This window comes from Oncorhynchus clarkii, chromosome 3, assembly GCF_045791955.1.
Source record: "Oncorhynchus clarkii lewisi isolate Uvic-CL-2024 chromosome 3, UVic_Ocla_1.0, whole genome shotgun sequence".
NCBI lineage: Eukaryota > Metazoa > Chordata > Actinopteri > Salmoniformes > Salmonidae > Oncorhynchus > Oncorhynchus clarkii.
The window spans coordinates 85,303,352-85,330,692 of record NC_092149.1 but is presented as its reverse complement, the minus strand read 5'-3'; the positions used below and the strand labels follow the sequence as shown (position 1 = coordinate 85,330,692).

Here is a 27,341-nt window from a genome sequence, read left to right as displayed (position 1 = left end):
TTCAACTCCAGTTGGATATTTAAGTTCCAAATGCCAAACCAGTGCCAGGACTTGGCTCTGTCCAGAACTCAGTGACTCTGTCCAGAACCCAGTGACTCTGTCCAGAACTCAGTGACTCTGTCCAGAACTCAGTGACTCTGTCCAGAACCCAGTGACTCTGTCCAGAAATCAGTGACTCTGTCCAGAACCCAGTGACTCTGTCCAGAACCCAGTGACTCTGTCCAGAACCCAGTGACTCTGTCCAGGCCTCAGTGACTCTGTCCAGAACTCAGTGACTCTGTCCAGAACCCAGTGACTCTGCCCAGAACCCAGTGACTCTGCCCAGAACCCAGTGACTCTGTCCAGAACCCAGTGACTCTGTCCAGAACTCAGTGACTCTGTCCAGAACTCAGTGACTCTGTCCAGAACCCAGTGACTCTGTCCAGAACCCAGTGACTCTGTCCAGAACTCAGTGACTCTGTCCAGAACCCAGTGACTCTGTCCAAAACCCAGTGACTCTGTCCAGAACCCAGTGACTCTGCCCAGAACCCAGTGACTCTGTCCAGAACCCAGTGGCTCTGTCCAGAACTCAGTGACTCTGTCCAGAACTCAGTGACTCTGTCCAGAACTCAGTGACTCTGTCCAGAACCCAGTGACTCTGCCCAGAACCCAGTGACTCTGCCCAGAACCCAGTGACTCTGTCCAGAACCCAGTGACTCTGCCCAGAACTCAGTGACTCTATTTGACAATGTGTAGGAGTGCTGCAAACATAGATACCAGATCCAAAACGTCAACATAAAACTTTTGTCTTTAGAGTTTATTCATTTTGTCTTGTCTTGTGAGTCATTGATATTGGTGTTTTTCCCCATGCAATCACACATGTTTGATCCCATCTGGCTATTTACTTTAGTTATTTATACACATCTACATCATTTGATTAGGTGTGGTAAGCAACTGTAAATTAAATTAACTACAACTGTAAATTAACTACAAAACCATATGTCTTTTATGCTAATTCTAATTCATAATGTTTAAAAATGTCTGCGGACAGAAAAGGAATGATCTCCCTTGAAACTACAAGCCTCAAATACAAGTTATCCCAGTAGGCCTGTAGAACATTCACCCTATCAAAAACATTGATATAAAGGGTTCTGAAGTACAATGGTCAGCGGTTGTATTTATTTTAGTCTCTACATGTTTACCTTGCGGACGGTAGAAAAGTCCTGATTGTAATCCTGACCCCGAGCATGCTCTGGAGTCATCCCTGATCAAAAACACAATGTTTGTATATGGATACACTGTCTGCAATGACTTACATAACAGTGGACATAAGGCTGGACATCTACCTCTATTGATTCTAGTATCTGACTGAAGGGATGGATTCACCTTGACCAATGGCAGACACACACACACAGCATCTCTCCCTGTTTGCGAACGTGTGGGCGTCTTTGTGGGACGGCATGTGACGCCAGGTCTGCCCCCGGCTGTGCTCTGGACTGCACGTACACACACGCACACACACACACACACACACACACACACACACGTACACACACACACACACACACATACGTACACGTACACACACACACACACACACACACGCACACACACACACACACACCACACACACAAACACGTACACGTACACACACACACACACACAGGTACACATACGCACACACACACACACACACACACACACACACACACACACACACACATACACACACACACACACACACGCACACACCCCACCTCCTTTGCACTACCCACCTGACTCATCCAGTCTTCGTGTCCATGGTGACAGACAGACAGCCCACAGCCCTGGCTCAGGGATAAAAGACCCGTCCAGCCGCAGACCAGGCACCTTTACCCAACTTTCTCCTGGACCTGAAGGACACCATGAAGCTGCTCTCTCAGACACTGTGTCTGTGCCTGGTGCTGGCTCTCAGCCATGCCCACCACCATGCTGGACATCAAGGGGGAGGTGAGTGTCAGGAGAGGGTATGAAGGGCCCTGTGTTTTTCACTGTCAGGTGGCATAAGATTTCATTCTGTATTTTAAACCTTATCCAGAAATTAGAATTACACCAAAAATGAAAGTGATTGTCTGAGGATGGTGCTGGACCGTGTGACATGAAAAGAAAACTGGAAAAAAAAATATTTAAAGAAAGTTTCACATACCAGGAATGTCACATGATGCTGTAAAACCCAGGGACCTAACCAGTGTCCTTAGATAACTAAGTGTCCTTAGACAGAGACCTAACCAGTGTCCTTAGATAACTAAGTGTCCTTAGACAGAGACCTAACCAGTGTCCTTAGACAGGGACCTAACCAGTGTCCTTAGACAGAGACCTAACCAGTGTCCTTAGACAGAGACCTAACCAGTGTCCTTAGACAGGGACCTAACCAGTGTCCTTAGATAACTAAGTGTCCTTAGACAGGGACCTAACCAGTGTCCTTAGACAGAGACCTAACCAGTGTCCTTAGATAACTAAGTGTCCTTAGACAGAGACCTAACCAGTGTCCTTAAATAACTAAGTGTCCTTAGACAGGGACCTAAACAGTGTCCTTAGATTACTAAGTGTCCTTAGACAGAGACCTAACCAGTGTCCTTAGATAACTAAGTGTTCTTAGACAGAGACCTAACCAGTGTCCTTAGATAACTAAGTGTCCTTAGACAGGGACCTAACCAGTGTCCTTAGATAACTAAGTGTCCTTGTCCTTAGATAGAGACCTAACCAGTGTCCATAGATTACTAAGTGTCCTGAGACAGAGACCTAACCAGTGTCCTTAGATTACTAAGTGTCCTTAGACAGGGACCTAACCAGTGTCCTTAGATAACTAAGTGTCCTTGTCCTTAGATAGAGACCTAACCAGTGTCCTTAGATTACTAAGTGTCCTGAGACAGAGACCTAACCAGTGTCCTTAGATTACTAAGTGTCCTTAGACAGGGACCTAACCAGTGTCCTTAGATTACTAAGTGTCCTTGTCCTTAGATAGAGACCTAACCAGTGTCCTTAGATTACTAAGTGTCCTGAGACAGAGACCTAACCAGTGTCCTTAGATTACTAAGTGTCCTTAGACAGAGACCTAACCAGTGTCCTTAGACAGGGACCTAACCAGTATCCTTAGATTACTAAGTGTCCTTAGACAGAGACCTAACCAGTGTCCTTAGATTACTAAGTGTCCTTAGACAGAGACCTAACCAGTGTCCTTAGATTACTAAGTGTCCTTAGACAGAGACCTAACCAGTGTCCTTAGACAGGGACCTAACCAGTGTCCTTAGATTACTAAGTGTCCTTAGACAGAGACCTAACCAGTGTCCTTAGATTACTAAGTGTCCTTAGACAGAGACCTAACCAGTGTCCTTAGACAGGGACCTAACCAGTGTCCTTAGATTACTAAGTGTCCTTAGACAGGGACCTAACCAGTGCCTTTAGATTACTTTTAGCTAGACACTACTCATAGTCCCCAGAAGACAACTAAACCAGTTGACTTTTAGTTTGACACTACTCATGAAATTGCTGAATAATATGATGTTGTTGCCATCTGATGCACATTCAGATGTCATAACTTAGCACCTGGCAGAGCTCTCTCTGTCCTAGGCCGTGCCTTGATTGTACTACTGTTGATGAAAACAACAAACAACAACATCTGGGTCAGATGGTTTAGACCCTTTCTTCTTTAAGTTTGCTGCCCCTATCATCACCAAGCCTATCTCTGACCTTTTTAACCTGTCTCTCCTCTCTGGGGAGGTTCCCATTGCTTGGAAGGGAGCCACGGTGCATCCTTGTATTTAAAGGGGGAGATCAATCTGATCCTAACTCTTATAGGCCTATTTCTATTTTGCCCTGTTTATCAAAAGTGTTGGAAGAACTTGTCAGTAATCAACTGACTGGCTTTCTTGACGTCTACCAGTCTTCTGTCTGGTGTGTAATCTGGTTTCCCGTCAGGTTATGGACGTGTCACTGCAACCTTAATTAAAGGCCCTAAATTATGTCACCTTCTAAGCTATGTTGTGTTCATATATTTATTGACTTGTCCAAAGCTTTTGACACGGTAGACCATTCCATTCTTAAGGAGTATTGTTGTCTCTGTGGGGTCTTTGGCCTGGTTTGCTTAACTATGCTGATGCGGTATCATTATAAACACTACTTATATAAACACCTGTTATTGTGACGAGATATCGTTATAAACACGACCATATAAACACCTGCTGTGCTAAATGAGTGAGACAGGAAGCGATGTGATTTACAGAGCTACTAGACAAGTGAAATTACAAGCCATTCAGACCAGCCTTTCTGATTGAACTTTAGTAACAGCAGAGATTGTAGAGGAAGGGATGTGATTTACAGAGTTACTAGACAAGTGAAATGACAATCCATTCAGACCAGCCTTTCTGATTGAACTTTAGTAACAGCAGAGATTGTAGAGGAAGGGATGCAAAAAGGGAACAAATGTTTCACCGTTTCGGTCTACTTAAGGGGTGTTTGCCAAGTCCCCCCCCCCCCTCCATCGCCCCCCCCCCCCCCCCACCATCGCCCCCCTGTTCCCCCCTGCCTAGTGACCAGGCAGATTAATTGCCAAAGGCACTTTGAGAACTAGCACATACCTCAAACAAAATTGTATTTTTCCTAGCTAATTTACTTATTGGAAAAAACTTCCATTTGGGTTTGTCTTAATAAAATCACCCTAAATCTACTCCGGTGACTATGTGTGTGGGATGAAACAGTAATATTTGATTTAACCCTATGGCTTTCTCAGAAGACGAGGGACATGAGGGACACGACCATGGACATCACGCGGGTGTTTTGCTCGACCGCTGCCAGGGGATTGAGATGGATGCTGTTGCTGTGACTGAGGAAGGAATCCCTTACTTCTTCAAGGGTGAGTCATGGACAGAGACAACTCCTCGTCCTGCTAGAACCAACTGTCACTCATTTAGCCGTTGGTCACGAGCAGAGTATGTGAGGGGAGCTGGAAAAGCTGAGCATTGAGCAACAGAGTATATGAGGGGAGCTGGAGAAGCTAAGCATTGAGCAACAGAGTATGTGAGCGAAGTTGGAGAAGCTAAGCATTGAGCAACAGAGTATGTGAGCGAAGTTGGAGAAGCTAAGCATTGAGCAACAGAGTATTTGAGCAGAGCTGGAGAAGCTGAGCGTTGAGCGACAGAGTATGTGAGGGGAGCTGGAGAAGCTGAGCATTGAGCAACAGAGTATGTGAGGGGAGCTGGAGAAGCTGAGCATTGAGCAACAGAGTATGTGAGCGGAGCTGGAGAAGCTGAGCATTGAGCAACAGAGTATGTGAGCGGAGCTGGAGAAGCTGAGCATTGAGCAACAGAGTATGTGAGCGGAGCTGGAGAAGCTGAGCGTTGAGCGAGATTCACAAACCTCGGCCTTCTCGGACCCTCTCGCTCCACTAACTTCAGGAGCTCAGGGCATCCCCGTCCCAGCATGCATCTGTGGTCTACTTGTGTGCTGCTCATAGCTCCCTTGCTTTAGCTACTGTCGTACGAATTCTCTCAATATATTCATAAATAAACTCATACAGACACACAGGTGCTAAATAAAGGTGATTTACACTTCAATCACACCGACAGCGTATTTTTTTAGCATTTTGGTACACCAGAATTACCTTAATTTCCAATGAAACTGCCTTGCAGCATTGCATTGCAGAGGCAGTTGCAGTGTGTTCGGTGTGGTGTGGTGCATACACAGCAGGGTAGTCTAGTGGTTAGAGTGATGGACTAGTAACCGGAAGGTTGCAAGTTCAAACCACTGAGCTGACAAGGTACAAATCTGTCTTTCTGCCCCTGAACAGGCAGTTAACCCACTGTTCCTAGGCTGTCATTGAAAATAAGAATTCGTTCTTAACTGACTTGCCTGGTTATACAAAGGTGAAAAAATTAAATATCTACATGGTCTATGTCTATATTTTCCTATAAAGGTAAAATAAAACACATTGGATTTATGAAACGTGTGCGTCGAACTGTGTGTGTGACGGCTTGACAGAAATGGTAGCAGGAAGTGAACGTTAAACAATTTTTTTTGCACACATATCCAGGTGATGCTGCGTCCTATTTTGCGCAATGACACGGTCGGTGTGTTCGAAGCCTTACAAAGACGAGGGAGTGTGGCGATGTAGATGTTCACTGTTATGTGTAAGGCTTGACTGCCACCTGCTGGTACGGTGCTAAACTGTTAGGTTACCGACCTGACGTCATTGTTTTACGCGCGGGACATGACAGTTGTTACGCGCTGGCTACACGAAAGGTCCACACCTGAAGAATCATTGACGAAACTGAAATCACACTTATACCAAAAGTATAGTGATGTACTTACTATACGTCCGTGCATATGCTAAAATAAAGGAAGGAGGTGAGTAGGTAAGTGTTTCATTGTAGCAAAGTATTTATAAACCAAAAAATCTGATATTTTAAACGTTTCTTTTGTGATCTAGTATCTATACAAAAGGCCATACAGGATTTTGACACAACAGTCCTGGCATATTCCCACGTTCATGGAGCTTTCCGTTTTGATTGGATTATTTTGGCTAAAAACGTTTAAGACTACCTATAGAAACATAAAAAATAAAAAACTTTGCATCTCTGCCTAGCCTGGCAAGACTGGCCAACATGATGTTTATCATCCCCAGTGGCCCTGTAAGTGTGGAGAGGATATTCCCCGCTGGCCGCCTGCTCTCCAGGTAACATCACATGAGCCTGAAACCCCAGACTGGCCAGACTCCTGTTTATAAAAATGAATTCAAAGCCACTAATAAGTCATTTTTCATTTAATTTGTATTTCATTCTAAGTAAGTCAGAGCCTATATGCGCAATTTATAGACTATAATGATTTAATACGACAAAATGTTGTTTAAATGCTGAGAGCTTTATGTCCCTACCAGTCTATTGTGGCACACCTACCAGTCTATTGTGGCACACCTACCAGTCTATTGTGCCTCTACCAGTCTATTGTGGCACACCTACCAGTCTATTGTGGCTCTACCAGTCTATTGTGGCAAACCTACCAGTCTATTGTGTCCCTACCAGTCTATTGTGGCACACCTACCAGTCTATTGTGCCTCTACCAGTCTATTGTGGCACACCTACCAGTCTATTGTGGCTCTACCAGTCTATTGTGGCACACCTACCAGTCTATTGTGTCCCTACCAGTCTATTATGGCACACCTACCAGTCTATTGTGTCTCTACCAGTCTATTGAGGCACACCTACCAGTCTATTGTGGCACACCTACCAGTCTATTGTGGCACACCTAATAGTCTATTGTGGCACACCTACCAGTCTATTGTGGCACACCTACCAGTCTATTGTGGCACACCTACCAGTCTATTGTGGCACACCTACCAGTCTATTGTGTCCCTACCAGTCTTTTGTGTCCCTACCAGTCTATTGTGGCACACCTACCAGTCTATTGTGTCACACCTACCAGTCTATTGTGTCCCTACCAGTCTATTGTGGCACACCTACCAGTCTATTGTGTCACACCTACCAGTCTATTGTGCCTCTACCAGTCTATTGTGGCACACCTACCAGTCTATTGTGGCTCTACCAGTCTATTGTGGCACACCTACCAGTCTATTGTGTCCCTACCAGTCTATTGTGGCACACCTACCAGTCTATTGTGTCTCTACCAGTCTATTGTGGCACACCTACCAGTCTATTGTGGCACACCTACCAGTCTATTGTGGCACACCTACCAGTCTATTGTGGCACACCTACCAGTCTATTGTGGCACACCTACCAGTCTATTGTGGCACACCTACCAGTCTATTGTGGCACACCTACCAGTCTATTGTGGCACACCTACCAGTCTATTGTGTCACACCTACCAGTCTATTGTGTCCCTACCAGTCTATTGTGGCACACCTACCAGTCTATTGTGTCACACCTACCAGTCTATTGTGTCACACCTACCAGTCTATTGTGTCACACCTACCAGTCTATTGTGTCCCTACCAGTCTATTGTGTCACACCTACCAGTCTATTGTGTCACACCTACCAGTCTATTGTGTCCCTACCAGTCTATTGTGTCACACCTACCAGTCTATTGTGTCACACCTACCAGTCTATTGTGTCACACCTACCAGTCTATTGTGTCACACCTACCAGTCTATTGTGGCACACCTACCAGTCTATTGTGTCTCTACCAGTCTATTGTGGCACACCTACCAGTCTATTGTGGCACACCTACCAGTCTATTGTGGCACACCTCCCAGTCTATTGTGGCACACCTACCAGTCTATTGTGGCACACCTACCAGTCTATTGTGGCACACCTACCAGTCTATTGTGTCCCTACCAGTCTATTGTGTCCCTACCAGTCTATTGTGGCACACCTACCAGTCTATTGTGTCACACCTACCAGTCTATTGTGTCCCTACCAGTCTATTGTGGCACACCTACCAGTCTATTGTGTCACACCTACCAGTCTATTGTGTCACACCTAACAGTCTATTGTGTCACACCTACCAGTCTATTGTGTCACACCTACCAGTCTATTGTGTCACACCTACCAGTCTATTGTGGCACACCTACCAGTCTATTGTGGCACACCTACCAGTCTATTGTGGCACACCTACCAGTCTATTGTGTCACACCTACCAGTCTATTGTGTCACACCTACCAGTCTATTGTGGCACACCTACCAGTCTATTGTGGCACACCTACCAGTCTATTGTGGCACACCTACCAGTCTATTGTGGCACACCTACCAGTCTATTGTGGCACACCTACCAGTCTATTGTGTCACACCTACCAGTCTATTGTGTCACACCTACCAGTCTATTGTGGCACACCTACCAGTCTATTGTGTCACACCTACCAGTCTATTGTGTCACACCTACCAGTCTATTGTGGCACACCTACCAGTCTATTGTGTCACACCTACCAGTCTATTGTGGCACACCTACCAGTCTATTGTGGCACACCTACCAGTCTATTGTGGCACACCTACCAGTCTATTGTGGCACACCTACCAGTCTATTGTGGCACACCTACCAGTCTATTGTGTCACACCTACCAGTCTATTGTGTCACACCTACCAGTCTATTGTGGCACACCTACCAGTCTATTGTGTCACACCTACCAGTCTATTGTGGCACACCTACCAGTCTATTGTGTCACACCTACCAGTCTATTGTGGCACACCTACCAGTCTATTGTGTCACACCTACCAGTCTATTGTGTCACACCTACCAGTCTATTGTGGCACACCTACCAGTCTATTGTGGCACACCTACCAGTCTATTGTGGCACACCTACCAGTCTATTGTGGCACACCTACCAGTCTATTGTGTCACACCTACCAGTCTATTGTGTCACACCTACCAGTCTATTGTGGCACACCTACCAGTCTATTGTGTCACACCTACCAGTCTATTGTGGCACACCTACCAGTCTATTGTGTCACACCTACCAGTCTATTGTGGCACACCTACCAGTCTATTGTGGCACACCTACCAGTCTATTGTGGCACACCTACCAGTCTATTGTGTCGACACCTACCAGTCTATTGTGTCACACCTACCAGTCTATTGTGTCACACCTACCAGTCTATTGTGTCACACCTACCAGTCTATTGTGGCACAGCTACCAGTCTATTGTGGCACACCTACCAGTCTATTGTGGCACACCTACCAGTCTATTGTGGCACACCTACCAGTCTATTGTGTCACACCTACCAGTCTATTGTGGCACACCTACCAGTCTATTGTGGCACACCTACCAGTCTATTGTGGCACACCTACCAGTCTATTGTGGCACACCTACCAGTCTATTGTGTCACACCTACCAGTCTATTGTGGCACACCTACCAGTCTATTGTGTCACACCTACCAGTCTATTGTGTCACACCTACCAGTCTATTGTTTCACACCTACCAGTCTATTGTGGCACACCTACCAGTCTATTGTGGCACACCTACCAGTCTATTGTGGCACACCTACCAGTCTATTGTGTCGACACTCGCAAATGCTTCACAATGTATTTCTTTGTAGGCTATAGCCTTGAAATAATTTAAATAATATAGCCTAAAATAATTCATTTTCATTCCTTCTTGGACACCCTGTCTGGCTCCTGACCTATTTAGTGTGTTTATATGCATTCCTTCTTAGGCTCCCTGTGTGGCTCCTGACCTATTTAGTGTGTTTATATGCATTCCTTCTTGGACACCCTGTCTGGCTCCTGACCTATTTAATGTGTTTATATGCATTCCTTCTTGGACACCCTGTCTGGCTCCTGACCTATTTGGTGTGTTTATATGCATTCCTTCTTGGACACCCTGTCTGGCTCCTGACCTATTTAATGTGTTTATTTGCTGTTTACCATGTAGCCTATTTGTTTATTCAAATAAATATGAAACCACGAGTCTCCTAGGTTTTGTATTGAAGTCAATGTACCCAGAGGAGGACAGAAGCTAGCTGTCCTCCGGCTACACCATGGTGCTACCTAACAGAGTGCTGTTGAGGCTACTGTAGACCTTCATTGCAAAACCTATTTCAAATTATTTTGGCTTCTTACAATCACCTTTTCCTGTTAATTCATAATACTTTTCATTAAAATCCATATGGTTTGTTTCAATACTTAAAAAAACGAATTGGTTAGTGCAGGTAGTCACAAAAATAGACGTGTGTTGGTTAAATAGTGATTTTTAATGAATGGAGCGAATTTGGAGCAGCGTTTTTTGTTGTTGTTGCGGAAAGGACATGGAGAAGTGGATTCAAGCAACCTCTCCATGATTGATGAGCAGGATTTCCAACCGCTCAACTCTGCTCACAAGTCATGTGCTTTCTGTCATCGGACAGGTGCTCTTCAGCAGTAGGCTTTATAAAATGTATTGTATAAAGCCCCTTTTCAGTTGTCACAAAGTGCTTTACAGATACCCAGCCTAAAAACCCCAGAGAGAAAGTAATGCAGAATCATAGTGGCTAGGATAAACTCCCCTAGAAGGCAGGAACATAGGAAGAAACCTACAGAGGAACCAGACTCCAAGGGGTGTTCTATCTATATTGTCTAGCTATTAATGCATACTGAATCAGTTTTGTAAGCAAGTTGAGGAAACTAGGGCTGGCTCTGTGGAATGTCCTTTTCTCTGTTCCCATGGTGGCTGACTAAATGTGTTCTCTGCCAGGTGGCCATGTGTTCAAGGGTTTCCATGGTAAAGCTGAGCTCTCCAACGAATCATTCGCTGAGCTGGATGACCATCACCATCTGGGGCACGTGGACGCTGCCTTCCTCATGCACTTTCCAGACAAACCCACGGAGCATGACCACATCTTCTTCATGCTGGTACAGTCCATACCTTAAACAACACCTGGTACAGTCCATACCTTAGAAACACCTGGTACAGTCCATACCTTAGAAACACTTGGTACAGTCCATATATACTGCATCCCTTAGAAACACTTGGTACAGTCCATATATACTGCATCCCTTAGAAACACTTGGTACAGTCCATATATACTGCATCCCTTAGAAACATTTGGTACAGTCCATATATACTGCATCCCTTAGAAACATTTGGTACAGTCCATATATACTGCATCCCTTAGAAACACTTGGTACAGTCCATATATACTGCATCCCTTAGAAACACTTGGTACAGTCCATATATACTGCATCCCTTAGAAACATTTGGTACAGTCCATATATACTGCATCCCTTAGAAACATTTGGTACAGTCCATATATACTGCATCCCTTAGAAACACTTGGTACAGTCCATATATACTGCATCCCTTAGAAACATTTGGTACAGTCCATATATACTGCATCCCTTAGAAACATTTGGTACAGTCCATATATACTGCATCCCTTAGAAACACTTGGTACAGTCCATATATACTGCATCCCTTAGAAACATTTGGTACAGTCCATATATACTGCATCCCTTAGAAACACTTGGTACAGTCCATATATACTGCATCCCTTAGAAACACCTGGTACAGTCCATATATACTGCATCCCTTAGAAACACCTGGTACATTCCATATATACTGCATCCCTTAGAAACATTTGGTACAGTCCATATATACTGCATCCCTTAGAAACACTTGGTACAGTCCATATATACTGCATCCCTTAGAAACACCTGGTACATTCCATATATACTGCATCCCTTAGAAACATTTGGTACAGTCCATATATACTGCATCCCTTAGAAACACATGGTACAGTCCATATATACTGCATCCCTTAGAAACACCTGGTACATTCCATATATACTGCATCCCTTAGAAACATTTGGTACAGTCCATATATACTGCATCCCTTAGAAACACTTGGTACAGTCCATATATACTGCATCCCTCCTACAATAACTCATACATGTTCTAATGTTGTTCTAAAGAACTCATACATGTTCTAATGTTGTTCTAAAGAACTCATACATGTTCTATTGTTGTTCTAAAGAACTCATACATGTTCTAATGTTGTTCTGAAGAACTCATACATGTTCTAATGTTGTTCTAAAGAACTCATACATGTTTTGATGTTGTTCTAAAGAACTCATACATGTTCTAATGTTGTTCTAAAGAACTCATATATGTTCTAATGTTGTTCTGAAGAACTCATACATGTTCTAATGTTGTTCTAAAGAACTCATATATGTTCTAATGTTGTTCTAAAGAACTCATACATGTTCTAATGTTGTTCTGAAGAACTCATACATGTTCTAATGTTGTTCTAAAGAACTCATACATGTTCTAATGTTGTTCTAAAGAACTCATACATGTTCTAATGTTGTTCTAAAGAACTCATACATGTTCTAATGTTGTTCTAAAGAACTCATGCATGTTCTAATGTTGTTCTAAAGAACACATACATGTTCTAATGTTGTTCTAAAGAACTCATACATGTTCTAATGTTGTTCTAAAGAACTCATACATGTTCTAATGTTGTTCTAAAGAACTCATACATGTTCTAATGTTGTTCTAAAGAACTCATACATGTTCTAATGTTGTTCTAAAGAACTCATACATGTTTGAAAGTTATAATGAACATTTCAAATTCCCCTCCAACAAGGACTCATAAAAGTTATATTGTCGCTCTGAGTAGAGGACGACTTTCTCTGAGTAGAGGATGAGTAGAGGATGAGTTTCTCTGAGTAGAGGATGAGTAGAGGATGAGTTTCTCTGAGTAGATGATATGTTTCTCTGAGTAGAGGATATGTTTCTCTGAGAAGAGGATGCGTTAGTCTGAGTAGAGGATGACTAGAGGATGAGTTTCTCTGAGTAGATGATATGTTTTTCTGAGTAGAGGATATGTTTCTCTGAGAAGAGGATGAGTTGCTCTGAGTAGAGGATATGTTTCTCTGAGAAGAGGATGCGTTAGTCTGAGTAGAGGATGACTAGAGGATGAGTTGCTCTGAGTAGAGGATATGTTTCTCTGAGTAGAGGATGAGTACAGGATGAGTTTCTCGGAGTAGAGGATGAGTTTCTCGGAGTAGAGGATGAGTACAGGATGAGTTTCTCTGAGTAGAAGATATGTTTCTCTGAGTAGAGGATGAGTACAGGATGAGTTTCTCTGAGTAGAGGATGAGTTTCTCTGAGTAGAGGATGAGTAAAGGATGAGTAGAGGATGATTAGAGGATGAGTTGCTCTGAGTAGAGGATGAGTAAAGGATGAGTTGCTCTGAGTAGAGGATGAGTTTCTCTGAGTAGAGGATATGTTTCTCTGAGTAGAGGATGAGTACAGGATGAGTTTCTCTGAGTAGAATATATGTTTCTCTGAGTAGAGGATGAGTAAAGGATGAGTAGAGGATGATTAGAGGATGAGTTGCTCTGAGTAGAGGATGAGTAGAGGGTGAGTTGCTCTGAGTAGAGGATTAGATTCTCTGAGTAGAGGATGAGTAGAGGATGAGTTGCTCTGAGTAGAAGATATGTTTCTCTGAGTAGAGGATGAGTAAAGGATGAGTAGAGGATGATTAGAGGATGAGTTGCTCTGAGTAGAGGATGAGTAGAGGGTGAGTTGCTCTGAGTAGAGGATTAGATTCTCTGAGTAGAGGATGAGTAGAGGATGAGTTGCTCTGAGTAGAGGATATGTTTCTCTGAGTAGCGGATGGGTAGAGGATGAGTTGCTCTGTCTAGATATATATATTTCATATTATTCACTAAAGAAGCCAGGGCCTAAATCCACTTTTATTTATTAGCTCACTAACTGAGGTGGCTGACCTCTGACCTCTGACCTCTGTCCTGTGTTGCTCTTGTGCAGGACACCAAAGTCTTCAGCTACTACAAACACCAACTGGAGACGGGCTTCCCCAAGGACATCTCTGAGGTGTTCCCTGGTATCCCTGACCACCTGGACGCTGCTGTGGTGTGTCCCGCTCCCGACTGTGAGGAAGACGCCGTCATCTTCTTCAAGGGTGAGTCGATATCTCGATATTGTGTGAAACTCTCAACATAAAAAAACACCCATGGAAGATTACAAGGTATTATAAAGGCTCTGAAAAAAGATCGCCACCGTGTGGTGGTTTCCGATAGAGATGTCGGTTTAGAGTACAGGGTGATCCCTATGTGTTACTGTATGCTTATTACCAGTCAATACTATTAGCACCGCCAATGCTACTATATCTATTACTACTGCCTGCTAGCCCATTGCTATACCATTGCTGCTTTGTATATATCACATTGCCAGTACTAATGTATAGCCAACACTGCTGATACTCTGTGGTAATATGCAGTATATTATCTGTTTCTTCTGTTCCATTACACTACCACGTTCACTTCTACCTAGTTCACTTCCTGTTTGCTGTGTGTGCCTGTCATGAGTGTGGCAATAAACATGTGTTCTGGACACTACTGGTCTCCTACTGGTCATTTCCAGTAGGCCCAGATCTGGTCCAGGCTTGTGGATCCAGAATATGGCACTGAATCTGGTGGTGTCAAGTCCACGCCCGAGCAGATCTGCAAGTACAAGACCAGCATCGGAGTTGAAGCTGGAGTTGAAGCTGGAGTGTCGTTTGAGGTGCTGGCTTGGGCATCGATGGCTGCAGGTCTGGCTGGCAGTCTGTAGATAGAGGTGAAGCAGGCTGGAGCGCTGGCGACGTCTCGACTTGCTCTGTTGGTCGTGCAGGTCTGGCTGGCAGTCTGTAGATAGAGGTGAAGCAGGCTGGAGCGCTGGCGACGTCTCGACTTGCTCTGTTGGTCGCACGGCAGTCTGTAACACTGGCTACAGTTTATCTGGCTCAGCAGCTGCTCGTGTTAAAATTGTCCATATCATTTATTCCCAGGTGATGAAATCTACCACTACAATGTGAAGACGAAGAAGGTTGAGGAGAAAAAGTTTGAGGGAATGCCCAACTGCACCAGTGCATTCCGCTTCATGGAGCATTACTACTGTTTCCATGGACACCAGTTCTCCAAGTTCGACCCTAAGACAGGGGAGGTGCACGGGAGGTACCCCAAGGAGGCCCGCGATTACTTCATGAAGTGCTCCAAGTTCGGTGAGAGACAAAAGACAACAGCAGGATTTTGTGTTTGAGAGAGAGAGATTAAGAGAGAGAGAGAGAGGGGGGAAAGACAGAGAGAGAGAGAGAAAGGGCGATAGAGAGGGAGAGAAAGGGAGAGAGAGGGAGAGAGAGAGAGAGAGAGAGAAGGTGGGAAGAGAGAGCGAGAGAGAGGTGGAGAGGGAGAGAGAGAGGGGGGAAAGAGCAAGAGAGAGAGAAAGAGGGTGAGAGAGAGGGAGAAAGAGAAGGGGGAAGAGAGAGGTGGAGAGAGAGGTGGAGAGAGAGAGAGCGAGAGAGAGGGAGAGAGAGGGAGAGAGAGGGAGAGAGAGAGAGGGAGAGAGAGGGAGAAAGAGAAGGGGGAAGAGAGAGGTGGAGAGAGAGGTGGAGAGAGAGAGAGCGAGAGAGAGGGAGAGAGAGAGAGGGAGAGAGAGGGAGAGAGGGAGAGAGAGAAGGGGGAAGAGAGAGGGAGAGAGAGGGAGAGAGAGCGAGAGAGAGAGAGAGAGAAGGGGGGAGAGAGAGGGAGAGAGGGGGGAAAGAGCGAGAGAGAGAGAGAGAAAGAGGGTGAGAGGGAGAGAGAGAAGGGGAGAGAAAGAGAGAGCGAGAGAGAGGGAGAGAGAGAGGGGGGAGAGAGAGGGAGAGATTAAGAGAGAGAGAAGGGGTGAAAGAGAGGGGGCAGAGAGAGTGAGAGAGATAGAAGGTGGGAGAGAGAGCGGCAGAGAGGAAGAGAGAGGGGAGAGAGAGGGGGAGAGAGAGGGAGAGAGAGAGGGGGGGTGGAGAGAGAGAAGGGGAGAGAGACGGAGAGAGAGGGAGAGAGAGGGGGGAAGAGAGAGAGAGAGCGAGAGGGGGAGAGTGTGAGCGATAACGAGACAGAGAGAGAGATTGTAGTCTCCTCATCACACCAAACCTGAGAAGGAATAATATCTAACACAAACAACTCACGCTCCAGTATTGTGTCTCTGCTGCAGGAGACACCACAGACCACATCGAGAGAGAGCGTTGCAGCCGTGTGCACCTGGACGCCATCACCTCTGACGACGCCGGAAACATCTACGCCTTCAGAGGTCAGACCACTGTTACTTACTGTAGCTGGATGTCTTAACCACATAAAACAGTCAAATTACTGCAATATTACAACATATTACAATGACATCGCCGCACTACAAACCAATCATCACACTTTTACTGATAAAATGGTCCAATCAAACAGATTTCTATACAAATTGTCAGAATTGCTGCAGCAAAAAAAAGCAACTATCACAAACAAATCGCCACGACATCCTGAAGGCATCGATACGACATCCTGAAGGGATCGATACGACATCCTGAAGGGATCGCTACGACATCCTGAAGGGATCGATACGACATCCTGAAGGGATCGCTACGACATCCTGAAGGGATCGATACGACATCCTGAAGGGATCGCTACGACATCCTGAAGGGATCGATACGACATCCTGAAGGGATCGCTACGACATCCTGAAGGGATTGATACGACATCCTGAAGGGATCGCTACGACATCCTGAAGGGATCGCTACGACATCCTGAAGGGATCGCTACGACACCCTGAAGGGATCGCTACGACATCCTGAAGGGATCGCTACGACATCCTGAAGGGATCGCTACGACATCCTGAAGGGATCGATACGACATCCTGAAGGGATCGATACGACATCCTGAAGGGATCGCTACGACATCCTGAAGGGATCGCCACGACATCCTGAAGGGATCGATACGACATCCTGAAGGGATCGATACGACATCCTGAAGGGATCGCTACGACATCCTGAAGGGATTGATACGACATCCTGAAGGGATTAATTGTCTAAGTCTAATTCCGGTTGACATTATCTCATTTCATCGAGCGTTTTGAGATTGCTGTTGTGTTTTTTAAATATTTTTAAAATTAATAATATGTTCCTCTTATTTCTCTCCTACTAACCTCTCCTCCCGACCCTTGACCTTTAGGCCACCACTTCCTGGAGCAAGATGCTGGCAACGACACGTGGGCAGCCGACACCATCGAGAGCGACTTCAAGGAGCTGCACAGTGAGGTGGATGCCACCTTCTCCTATGAAAACCACCTCTACATGGTCAAGGTAAGCTACTGTCGTTTGCTGCAGACACACACGCACGCACACACGCACGCACACACACACACCTTGGACAGAAGAAGGCAGACATAAAGAGATCAAGAAGAGATCAGGAAGAGATCAGGAAGAGATCAGGAAGAGATCAGGAAGAGATCAAGAAGAGATCAGGAAGAGATCAGGAAGAGATCAGGAAGAGATCAAGAAGAGATCAGGAAGACATCAGGAAGAGATCAAGAAGAGATCAGGAAGAGATCAGGAAGAGGTCAGGAAGAGGTCAGGAGAAGGGATTTGTTAGCTGGACTGACCCTGGATGAGCTCCCGCTCTAACCCCAGTGATTTATTGACAAACATTTTGACATTCAGCATCGCCCGGTTTTATGAATGAGAGGTAACTGGTTCAATGAAGCCCCAGGTATATAACAGATTTTCTGAATGAGAGGTAACTCCGGTTCAATCAAGCCCCAGGTATATAACAGATTTTCTGAATGAGACGTAACTCCGGTTCAATCAAGCCCCAGGTATATAACAGATTTTCTGAATGAGACGTAACTCCGGTTCAATCAAGCCCCAGGTATATAACAGATTTTCTGAATGAGACGTAACTCCGGTTCAATCAAGCCCCAGGTATATAACAGATTTTCTGAATGAGAGGTAACTGGTTCAATCAAGCCCCAGGTATATAACAGATTTTCTGAATGACAGGTAACTGGTTCAATCAAGCCCCAGTACATTAGTTGTGGGTTTGATGGTTAACTATAGAACCGTGTTCATGTCTGTATCTATGTAATGTATTGCACCATACACTTAAAAAAGATATACATGTACACATTTTAAAACTAGTCAAGAGATAATACAATTAGGTCAATACATCATTTCCTTTAAGCTGTCAAATAAAATCACTAGATCAAATCAAATTATAAACTAACACTTCTCTCATTGTGTGCAGGATGACAAGGTGTACGTTTACAAAGTTGGGGAGCCCCACACCCACCTGGACGGGTCCCCCAAACCTTTGAAGGAGGTGCTGGGAGTGGAGGGCCCTATCGACGCTGCCTTCGTGTGTCAGGACCACCACATCGCTCACGTCATTAAAGGTAACCGTGTGACCGATAGTCACCTACATTATCAACTATATGGGCAATCACTTTAGCCATGTTCAAACGCAACAACATACTCACGGTGCAATACAAATGAAGGCCAATAGATGGGGACATAGTCCCACTGACAGGTACTCTCCCGTAACGTGTGTCACTCAGAGATGGGCATAAATGAGAGACGGATGCATTGATTGAGCTTCTCCCTCCCCTCCCCCCCATCCCAGGTCAGACAGTCTACGATGTTGACCTGAAGGCCTCCCCACCTGTTCCAGTTAAAGAAGGCTCCTTCACCCTCTTCGACAAGGTGGACGCTGCGATGTGCGGCCCAGAGGGCGTGAAATTGTTCAAGGGAAACCACTACTTCCACTTTCAGAGCGTCAAGGTCATGCTGATGGCCAAGGCTATTCCCGAGGAGCACAAGACAGCCCTGGAGCTGTTTGGCTGTGACCACTAGAGGCTGAGAAAGTAGAGAGAATCAAGTTATCTACAACAACAACAACAACAACAAAAACAGCAGCAGCAGAAGCAGCAGCAGCAACAACAACAACAGCAGAAGCAGCAGCAACAAAAAACAGCAACAACCAAGTGGTTCATCCACCACGTCACTATAGTCATTATGATGTCATTCTCCTCTTCCTTTAAAGTGATGTATCAACTGTCTCTTACCTCCAACACACGTTGTCTATTGTCCCTCTTAATGTGCTGCAGTTTCCCCCTATGAGTCGGTTTCATTTTGTTATGGTCCCGTCCCAAAAGGATGACATGGAAAGTTATCGAGGGCGTAGAAACCTTTCTGATTAATGTTCTATGGTGTTGTTCTATAATAAAGATAAATGACAACACCCAACAGAACTTGTCTAATTTGACTGGTTTCTATTTCTGTTTATCTCTATTTTCAAATACTCTTGTTGAGATTGATTCATATGAAAGATTGTCATAAAGATTCAAGATATTAGTAGAATTATATGGGTGTCAATTGATCCATCACTTTTTATGTCAGATTTTTTTTTTTGGGGGGGGTCTATTGACATGGGGAGTCTGTGTAAATGTTGCCCAAGGTGAATTATTGTATGCGTTGTCATCACTGGGCCACATGGGGGTGCTGTAGCCTTGTGAAATCATTGATAGACGGACAATCAGCAAATAAGAATATACCGTAATTACGGCTATATGCTGTTCATTTTTTATTTGGTTTATGTCGAGGGGACCAGATATGAGAGCTAATACAAGCATGTTTCAAACATTACGGTAACTATCAAACTAGTTGAAAGATTTTCCAGGTGAAATCTAAATTCATGTGAAAGAAAATGTGAAAGATTCACCGTCAGGCTACTAATAACATTTTACAGACGCAAAACATCTCGTTGTATTTTCATTGCATGATAGCTAGCTAAAATAATTTCATGTTTGGCTAGTTATCCCTGCACGACTGCTGAAACCTGTGACATGAGCTGCCACATTTGCTGTTCACTTTCCGCTGTCTAGTGCATTTGTCTACAAGCAGTTGCCTGGAAACCTGACGTTGAATTGCATTGAATTCTATGTCGGGCAGAAATTAGTTTTTGATTCAAGAAAGTTTCCTTTCACGACCCTCGACAAGCCAGAAGGCAGAGGTATAGATGTACACCCCTGATGTGTCCCAGATGTACCTATGTCGTCACCCACGGGAAGAGAGCGCCAGTTGAGAACGAGTCCAGGAATGTCCTGTCAGAGTCTGCACGTATCGTTAGGGGCAACGGCACAGATTTGGCAAAAACTGACCATCGCTAGGGGCAACGTCACAGATTTGGCCAAACTGACCATCGCTAGGGGCAACGTCACAGATTTGGCCAAACTGACCATTGCTAGGGGCAACGTCACAGATCTGGCCAAACTGACCATCGCTAGGGGCAACGTCACCGTTCTGGCAAAACTGACCATCGCTAGGGGCAACGTCACAGATCTGGCCAAACTGACCATCGCTAGGGGCAACGTCACAGATCTGGCCAAACTGACCATCGCTAGGGGCAACGTCACAGATCTGGCCAAACTGACCATCGCTAGGGGCAACGTCACAGATCTGGCCAAACTGACCATCGCTAGGGGCAACGTCGCTGATCTGGCCAAACTGACCGTCTACATCTACAACCATGACACCATCATCATCCCAGGGGGCTTTGGGAGGCAGACAACAGCCTGTAGCTGGGACAGCTTTTAAAAGGTAGCAATTTATTAAAGCTTTCTTCAATTCATTGTTTTGTAAACAAACAATGTCTAGCCTCACATCACAGTTAAAACTATCATTTTGATCTCATAGATGATTAGTCGCTGTGTCTGAAGCTCTGTCCACATTTCTCCAGCCCCGCCCCTCAGCGGAGCGTTCGCTTTCTTATCGTCTGAACTGAACATTTTCCCATTAAAATATCGTTCATGGTGTCTCACGTTCCGAAGCACTCAATCAACTATTATCTACTATTTGTCTCTCTGATCTACATGTCTCTCTCTCTCAGACTGATCTACATGTCTCTCTGTCTCTCTCATACTGATCTACATGTCTTTCTGTCTCTCTCATACTGATCTACATGTCTCTCTGTCTCTCTCAGACTGATCTACATGTCTCTCTGTCTTTCTCTGACTGATCTACATGTCTCTCTGTCTCTCTCATACTGATCTGTATGTCTCTGTCTCTCTCATACTGATCTACATGTCTCTCTGTCTCTCTCATACTGATCTGTATGTCTCTCTGTCTCTCTCATACTGATCTGTATGTCTCTCTGTCCCTCTCAGACTGATCTACATGTATCTCTGTCTCTCTCATACTGATATGTATGTCTCTCTGTCTCTCTCATACTGATCTACATGTCTCTCTGTCTCTCTCATACTGATCTACATGTCTCTCTGTCTTTCTCAGACTGATCTGTATGTCTCTCTGTCTCTCTCATACTGATCTGTATGTCTCTCTGTCCCTCTCAGACTGATCTACATGTATCTCTGTCTCTCTCATACTGATATGTATGTCTCTCTGTCTCTCTCATACTGATCTACATGTCTCTCTGTCTCTCTCATACTGATCTACATGTCTCTCTGTCTTTCTCATACTGATCTGTATGTCTCTCTGTCTCTCTCATACTGATCTGTATGTCTCTCTGTCCCTCTCATACTGATCTACATGTCTCTCTGTCTCTCTCATACTGATCTACATGTCTCTCTGTCTCTCTCATACTGATCTACATGTCTCTCTGTCTCTCTCATACTGATCTGTATGTCTCTCTGTCTCTCTCATACTGATCTGTATGTCTCTCTGTCTCTCTCATACTGATCTACATGTATCTCTGTCTCTCTCTGACTGATCTACATGTCTCTCTGTCTCTCTCATACTGATCTGTATGTCTCTCTGTCTCTCTCATACTGATCTGTATGTCTCTCTGTCTCTCTCATACTGATCTACATGTCTCTCTGTCTCTCTCATACTGATCTACATGTCTCTCTGTCTCTCTCTGACTGATCTACATGTATCTCTGTCCCTCTCATACTGATCCGTATGTCCCTCTCAGACTCATCTATTTTGGTTGTGTTTGGTTGTGTGGCAGGTCTACGTTGGCTGTGGACGGTCCAGACTACAAGGTCAACAAGGATCTGCATCTCTATATAATTTAAGTTGTAGTCATTTAGCAGACGCTCGTAACCAGGGATACTTCCAGTAAAGAGCATTCATTGAGGAGACACAACCACGTATCACAGTCACATATCTATGATAGATTATATAGAACTTTTTTTGTTGTTGTCAGGTCTTCACAATATTTTTCCAAGGGCAATGTAAAAATGATCAAATCAAATCAAAGTGTATTTATCACGTGCGCCGAATACAACAGGTGTAGAAATTAAGGTGAAATGCTGAATACAACGGGTGTAGAACTTAGGGTGAAATGCTGAATACAACGGGTGTAGAAATTAGGGTGAAATGCTGAATACAACGGGTGTTGAACTTAGGGTGAAATGCTGAATACAACGGGTGTAGAAATTAGGGTGAAATGCTGAATACAACAGGTTTAGAAATTAGGGTGAAATGCTGAATACAACGGGTGTTGAACTTAGGGTGAAATGCTGAATACAACAAGTGTTGAACTTAGGGTGACATGCTTCCTAACAGGCTCTAACCAATAGTGCAAAAAAGGTATTAGGTGAACAATAGATAAGTAAAGTAATAAAACAACAGTACAAAGACAGTGAAAAATAACAGTAGAGAGGCTATATACAGTAGAGAGGCTATATACAGTAGAGAGGCTATATACAGTAGAGAGGCTATATACAGTAGAGAGGCTATATACAGTAGAGAGGTTATATACAGTAGAGAGGCTATATACAGTAGAGAGGCTATATACAGTAGAGAGGTTTTATACAGTAGAGAGGCTATATACAGTAGAGAGGCTATATACAGTAGAGAGGCTATATACAGTAGAGAGGCTATATACAGTAGAGAGGCTATATACAGTAGAGAGGCTATATACAGTAGAGAGGCTATATACAGTAGAGAGGTTTTATACAGTAGAGAGGCTATATACAGTAGAGAGGTTTTATACAGTAGAGAGGCTATATACAGTAGAGAGGTTTTATACAGTAGAGAGGCTATATACAGTAGAGAGGCTATATACAGTAGAGAGGTTTTATACAGTAGAGAGGCTATATACAGTAGAGAGGTTTTATACAGTAGAGAGGCTATATACAGTAGAGAGGTTTTATACAGTAGAGAGATAATATACAGTAGAGAGGCTATATACAGTAGAGAGGCTATATACAGTAGAGAGGCTATATACAGTAGAGAGGCTATATACAGTAGAGAGGTTTTATACAGTAGAGAGGCTATATACAGTAGAGAGGTTTTATACAGTAGAGAGGCTATATACAGTAGAGAGGTTTTATACAGTAGAGAGGCTATATACAGTAGAGAGGCTATATACAGTAGAGAGGTTTTATACAGTAGAGAGGCTATATACAGTAGAGAGGTTTTATACAGTAGAGAGGCTATATACAGTAGAGAGGTTTTATACAGTAGAGAGATAATATACAGTAGAGAGGCTATATACAGTAGAGAGGTTTTATACAGTAGAGAGGTTATATACAGTAGAGAGGCTTTATTCTGTAGAGAGGCTATATACGGTAGAGAGGCTATATACAGTAGAGAGGTTATATACAGTAGAGAGGCTATAAACAGTAGAGAGGCTATATACAGTAGAGAGGCTTTATACAGTAGAGAGGCTATATACAGTAGAGAGTCTATATACAGTAGAGAGGCTATATACAGTAGAGAGGCTATATACAGTAGAGAGGCTATATACAGTAGAGAGGTTATATACAGTAGAGAGTATATACAGTAGAGACGTTATATACAGTAGAGTGGCTAAATACAGTAGAGGCTATATACAGTAGAGAGGCTATATACAGTAGAGAGGCTATATACAGTAGAGGCTATATACAGTAGAGGCTATTTACAGTAGAGAGGTTATCTACAGTAGAGAGTATATACAGTAGAGACGTTATATACAGTAGAGTGGCTAAATACAGTAGAGGCATTATACAGTAGAGGCTATATACAGTAGAGAGGTTATATACAGTAGAGAGGCTATATACAGTAGAGAGGCTATATACAGTAGAGAGGCTATATACAGTAGAGTGGCTCTATACAGTAGAGGCTTTATAAAGTAGAGGCTATATACAGTATAGAGGTTATATACAGTAGAGAGGCTATATACAGTAGAGAGGCTATACACAGTAGAGAGGCTATATACAGTAGAGAGGTTATATACAGTAGAGATACTATATACAGGAGAAGCTATATACAGTAGAGAGGCTATATACAGTAGAGAGGCTTTATTCTGTAGAGAGGCTATATATGGTAGAGAGGCTATATACAGTAGAGAGGCTATATACAGTAGAGAGGCTATAAACAGTAGAGAGGCTATATACAGTAGAGAGGCTTTATACAGTAGAGAGGCTATATACAGTAGAGAGTCTATATACAATAGAGAGGCTATATACAGTAGAGAGGCTATATACAGTAGAGAGGCTATATACAGTAGAGAGGCTATATACAGTAGTGAGGCTAAATACAGTAGCGAGGCTATATACAGTAGCGATAATATATACAGTTGAGAGGCTATATACAGTAGAGGCTATATACCGTAGAGAGGCTATATACAGTAGTGAGGTTATATACAGTAGCGAGGCTATACAGTAGCGAGACCTTATACAGTAGAGAGGCTATATACAGTAGAGAGGCTATGTACAGTAGAGAGGCTATATACAGTAGTAAGGCTATATACAGTAGCGAGGCTATATACAGTAGTGAGGCTATATAAGGTAGAATGGCTATATACAGTAGTGAGGCTATATACAGTAGAGAGGCTATATACAGTAGAGAGGCTATATACAGTAGTGAGGCTATATAAGGTAGAATGGCTATATACAGTAGTGAGGCTATATACAGTAGAGAGGCTATATAGAGTAGAGAGGCTATATACAGTAGTGAGGCTATATACAGTAGAGTGGTTATATACAGTAGAGAGGCTATATACAGTAGAGGTGCTATATACAGTAGAGAGGCTATATACAGTAGTGAGGCTATATACAGTAGATGCTATATACAGTAGAGAGGCTATATACAGTAGTGAGGCTATATACAGTAGAGAGGCTATATACAGTAGAGAGCCTGTATACAGTAGATGCTATATACAGTAGAGAGGCTATATACAGTAGAGAGGCTATATACAGTAGAGAGGCTATATACAGTAGAGAGTCTGTATACAGTAACGAGGCTATATACAGTAGCGATGCTATATACAGTAGAGAGGCTATATACAGTAGCGAGGTTATATACAGTAGCGATGCTATATACAGTAGAGGCTATATACAGTAGAGAGGCTACATACAGTAGAGAGGCTATATACAATAGCGATGCTATATACAGTAGAGAGGCTATATACAGTAGCGAGGCTATATACAGTAGCGATGCTATATACAGTAGAGAGGCTATATACAGTAGAGAGGCTATATACAGTAGTGATGCTATACACAGTAGAGATGCTATATCATTAGTGATGCCAAATACAGTAGAGAGGCTACATACAGTAGAGAGGCTATATACAGTAGCGAGGATATATACAGTAGAGAGGCTTTGTACAGTAGAGAGGCTATATACAGTAGGGAGGCTATATACAGTAGTGAGGATATATACAGTAGAGAGGCTATATACAGTAGAGAGGCTATATACAGTAGTGATGCTATATACAGTAGAGAGGCTATATACAGTAGAGATACTTTATACAGTAGAGAGGCTCTCTACAGTAGCAAGGCTATATACAGTAGCGATGTTATATACAATAGAGAGGCTATATCCAGTAGAGAGGCTATATACAGTAGAGAGGCTATATACAGTAGAGAGGCTATAAACAGTAGATAGTTTATATACAGTAGAGAGGCTATATACAGTAGAGAGGCTATATACAGTAGAGAGGCTACATACAGTAGAGAGGCTACATACAGTAGAGAGGCTATATACAGTAGAGAGGCTATAAACAGTAGATAGTTTATATACAGTAGAGAGGCTATATACAGTAGAGAGGCTATATACAGTAGAGAGGCTGCATACAGTAGAGAGGCTACATACAGTAGAGAGGCTATATACAGTAGAGAGGCTATATACAGTAGAGAGGCTATATACAGTAGAGGGGCTTTATACAGTAGAGAGGCTCTCTACAGTAGCAAGGCTATATACAGTAGCGATGTTATATACAATAGAGAGGCTATATACAGTAGAGAGGCTATATACAGTAGAGAGGCTATAAACAGTAGATAGTTTATATACAGTAGAGAGGCTATATACAGTAGAGAGGCTATATACAGTAGAGAGGCTACATACAATAGAGAGGCTATATACAGTAGAGAGGCTATATACAGTAGAGAGGCTATAAACAGTAGATAGTTTATATACAGTAGAGAGTCTATATACAGTAGAGAGGCTATATACAGTAGAGAGGCTACATACAGTAGAGAGGCTATATACAGTAGAGAGGCTATATACAGTAGAGAGGCTACATACAGTAGAGAGGCTATATACAGTAGAGAGGCTATAAACAGTAGATAGTTTATATACAGTAGAGAGTCTATATACAGTAGAGAGGCTATATACAGTAGAGAGGCTACATACAGTAGAGAGGCTATATACAGTAGAGAGGCTATATACAGTAGAGAGGCTATATACAGTAGAGAGGCTATATACAGTAGAGAGGCTATATACAGTATTGATGCTATGCACAGTAGAGAGGCTATATCATTAGTGATGCTATATACAGTAGAGAGGCTACATACAGTAGAGAGGCTATATACAGTAGCGAGGATATATACAGTAGGGAGGCTATATACAGTAGTTAGGATATATACAGTAGAAAGGCTATATACAGTAGAGAGGCTATATACAGTAGTGATGCTATATACAGTAGAGAGGCTATATACAGTAGAGAGGCTTTATACAGTAGAGAGGCTCTCTACAGTAGCAAGGCTATATACAGTAGCGATGTTATATACAATAGAGAGGCTATATACAGTAGAGAGGCTATATACAGTAGAGAGGCTATATACAGTAGAGAGGCTATAAACAGTAGATAGTTTATATACAGTAGAGAGGCTATATACAGTAGAGAGGCTATATACAGTAGAGAGGCTATATACAG

At 43.5% G+C, this 27,341-nt stretch overlaps 1 protein-coding gene across 2 annotated transcripts; it reads left to right on the top strand.

The window, feature by feature from the left end:
* The first annotated feature begins 1,341 nt into the window (after positions 1-1,341).
* LOC139405529 (hemopexin a) lies at positions 1,342-19,152 on the top strand. 2 transcript variants are annotated; one of them, XM_071147937.1, is made up of 9 exons: positions 1,342-1,969; positions 4,749-4,871; positions 11,134-11,291; positions 14,212-14,365; positions 15,233-15,445; positions 16,414-16,509; positions 17,415-17,545; positions 18,486-18,633; positions 18,861-19,152. In XM_071147937.1, exons 1-9 carry the CDS (start codon positions 1,885-1,887, stop codon positions 19,088-19,090), a joined length of 1,338 nt encoding a protein of 445 aa, XP_071004038.1. In that variant the 5' UTR covers positions 1,342-1,884; the 3' UTR covers positions 19,091-19,152. The 2 variants fall into 2 exon arrangements, with proteins under 2 accessions (XP_071004038.1, XP_071004039.1); XM_071147938.1 differs by having other exon boundaries at positions 1,772-1,969; positions 4,752-4,871.
* Positions 19,153-27,341: the final 8,189 nt, after the last annotated feature.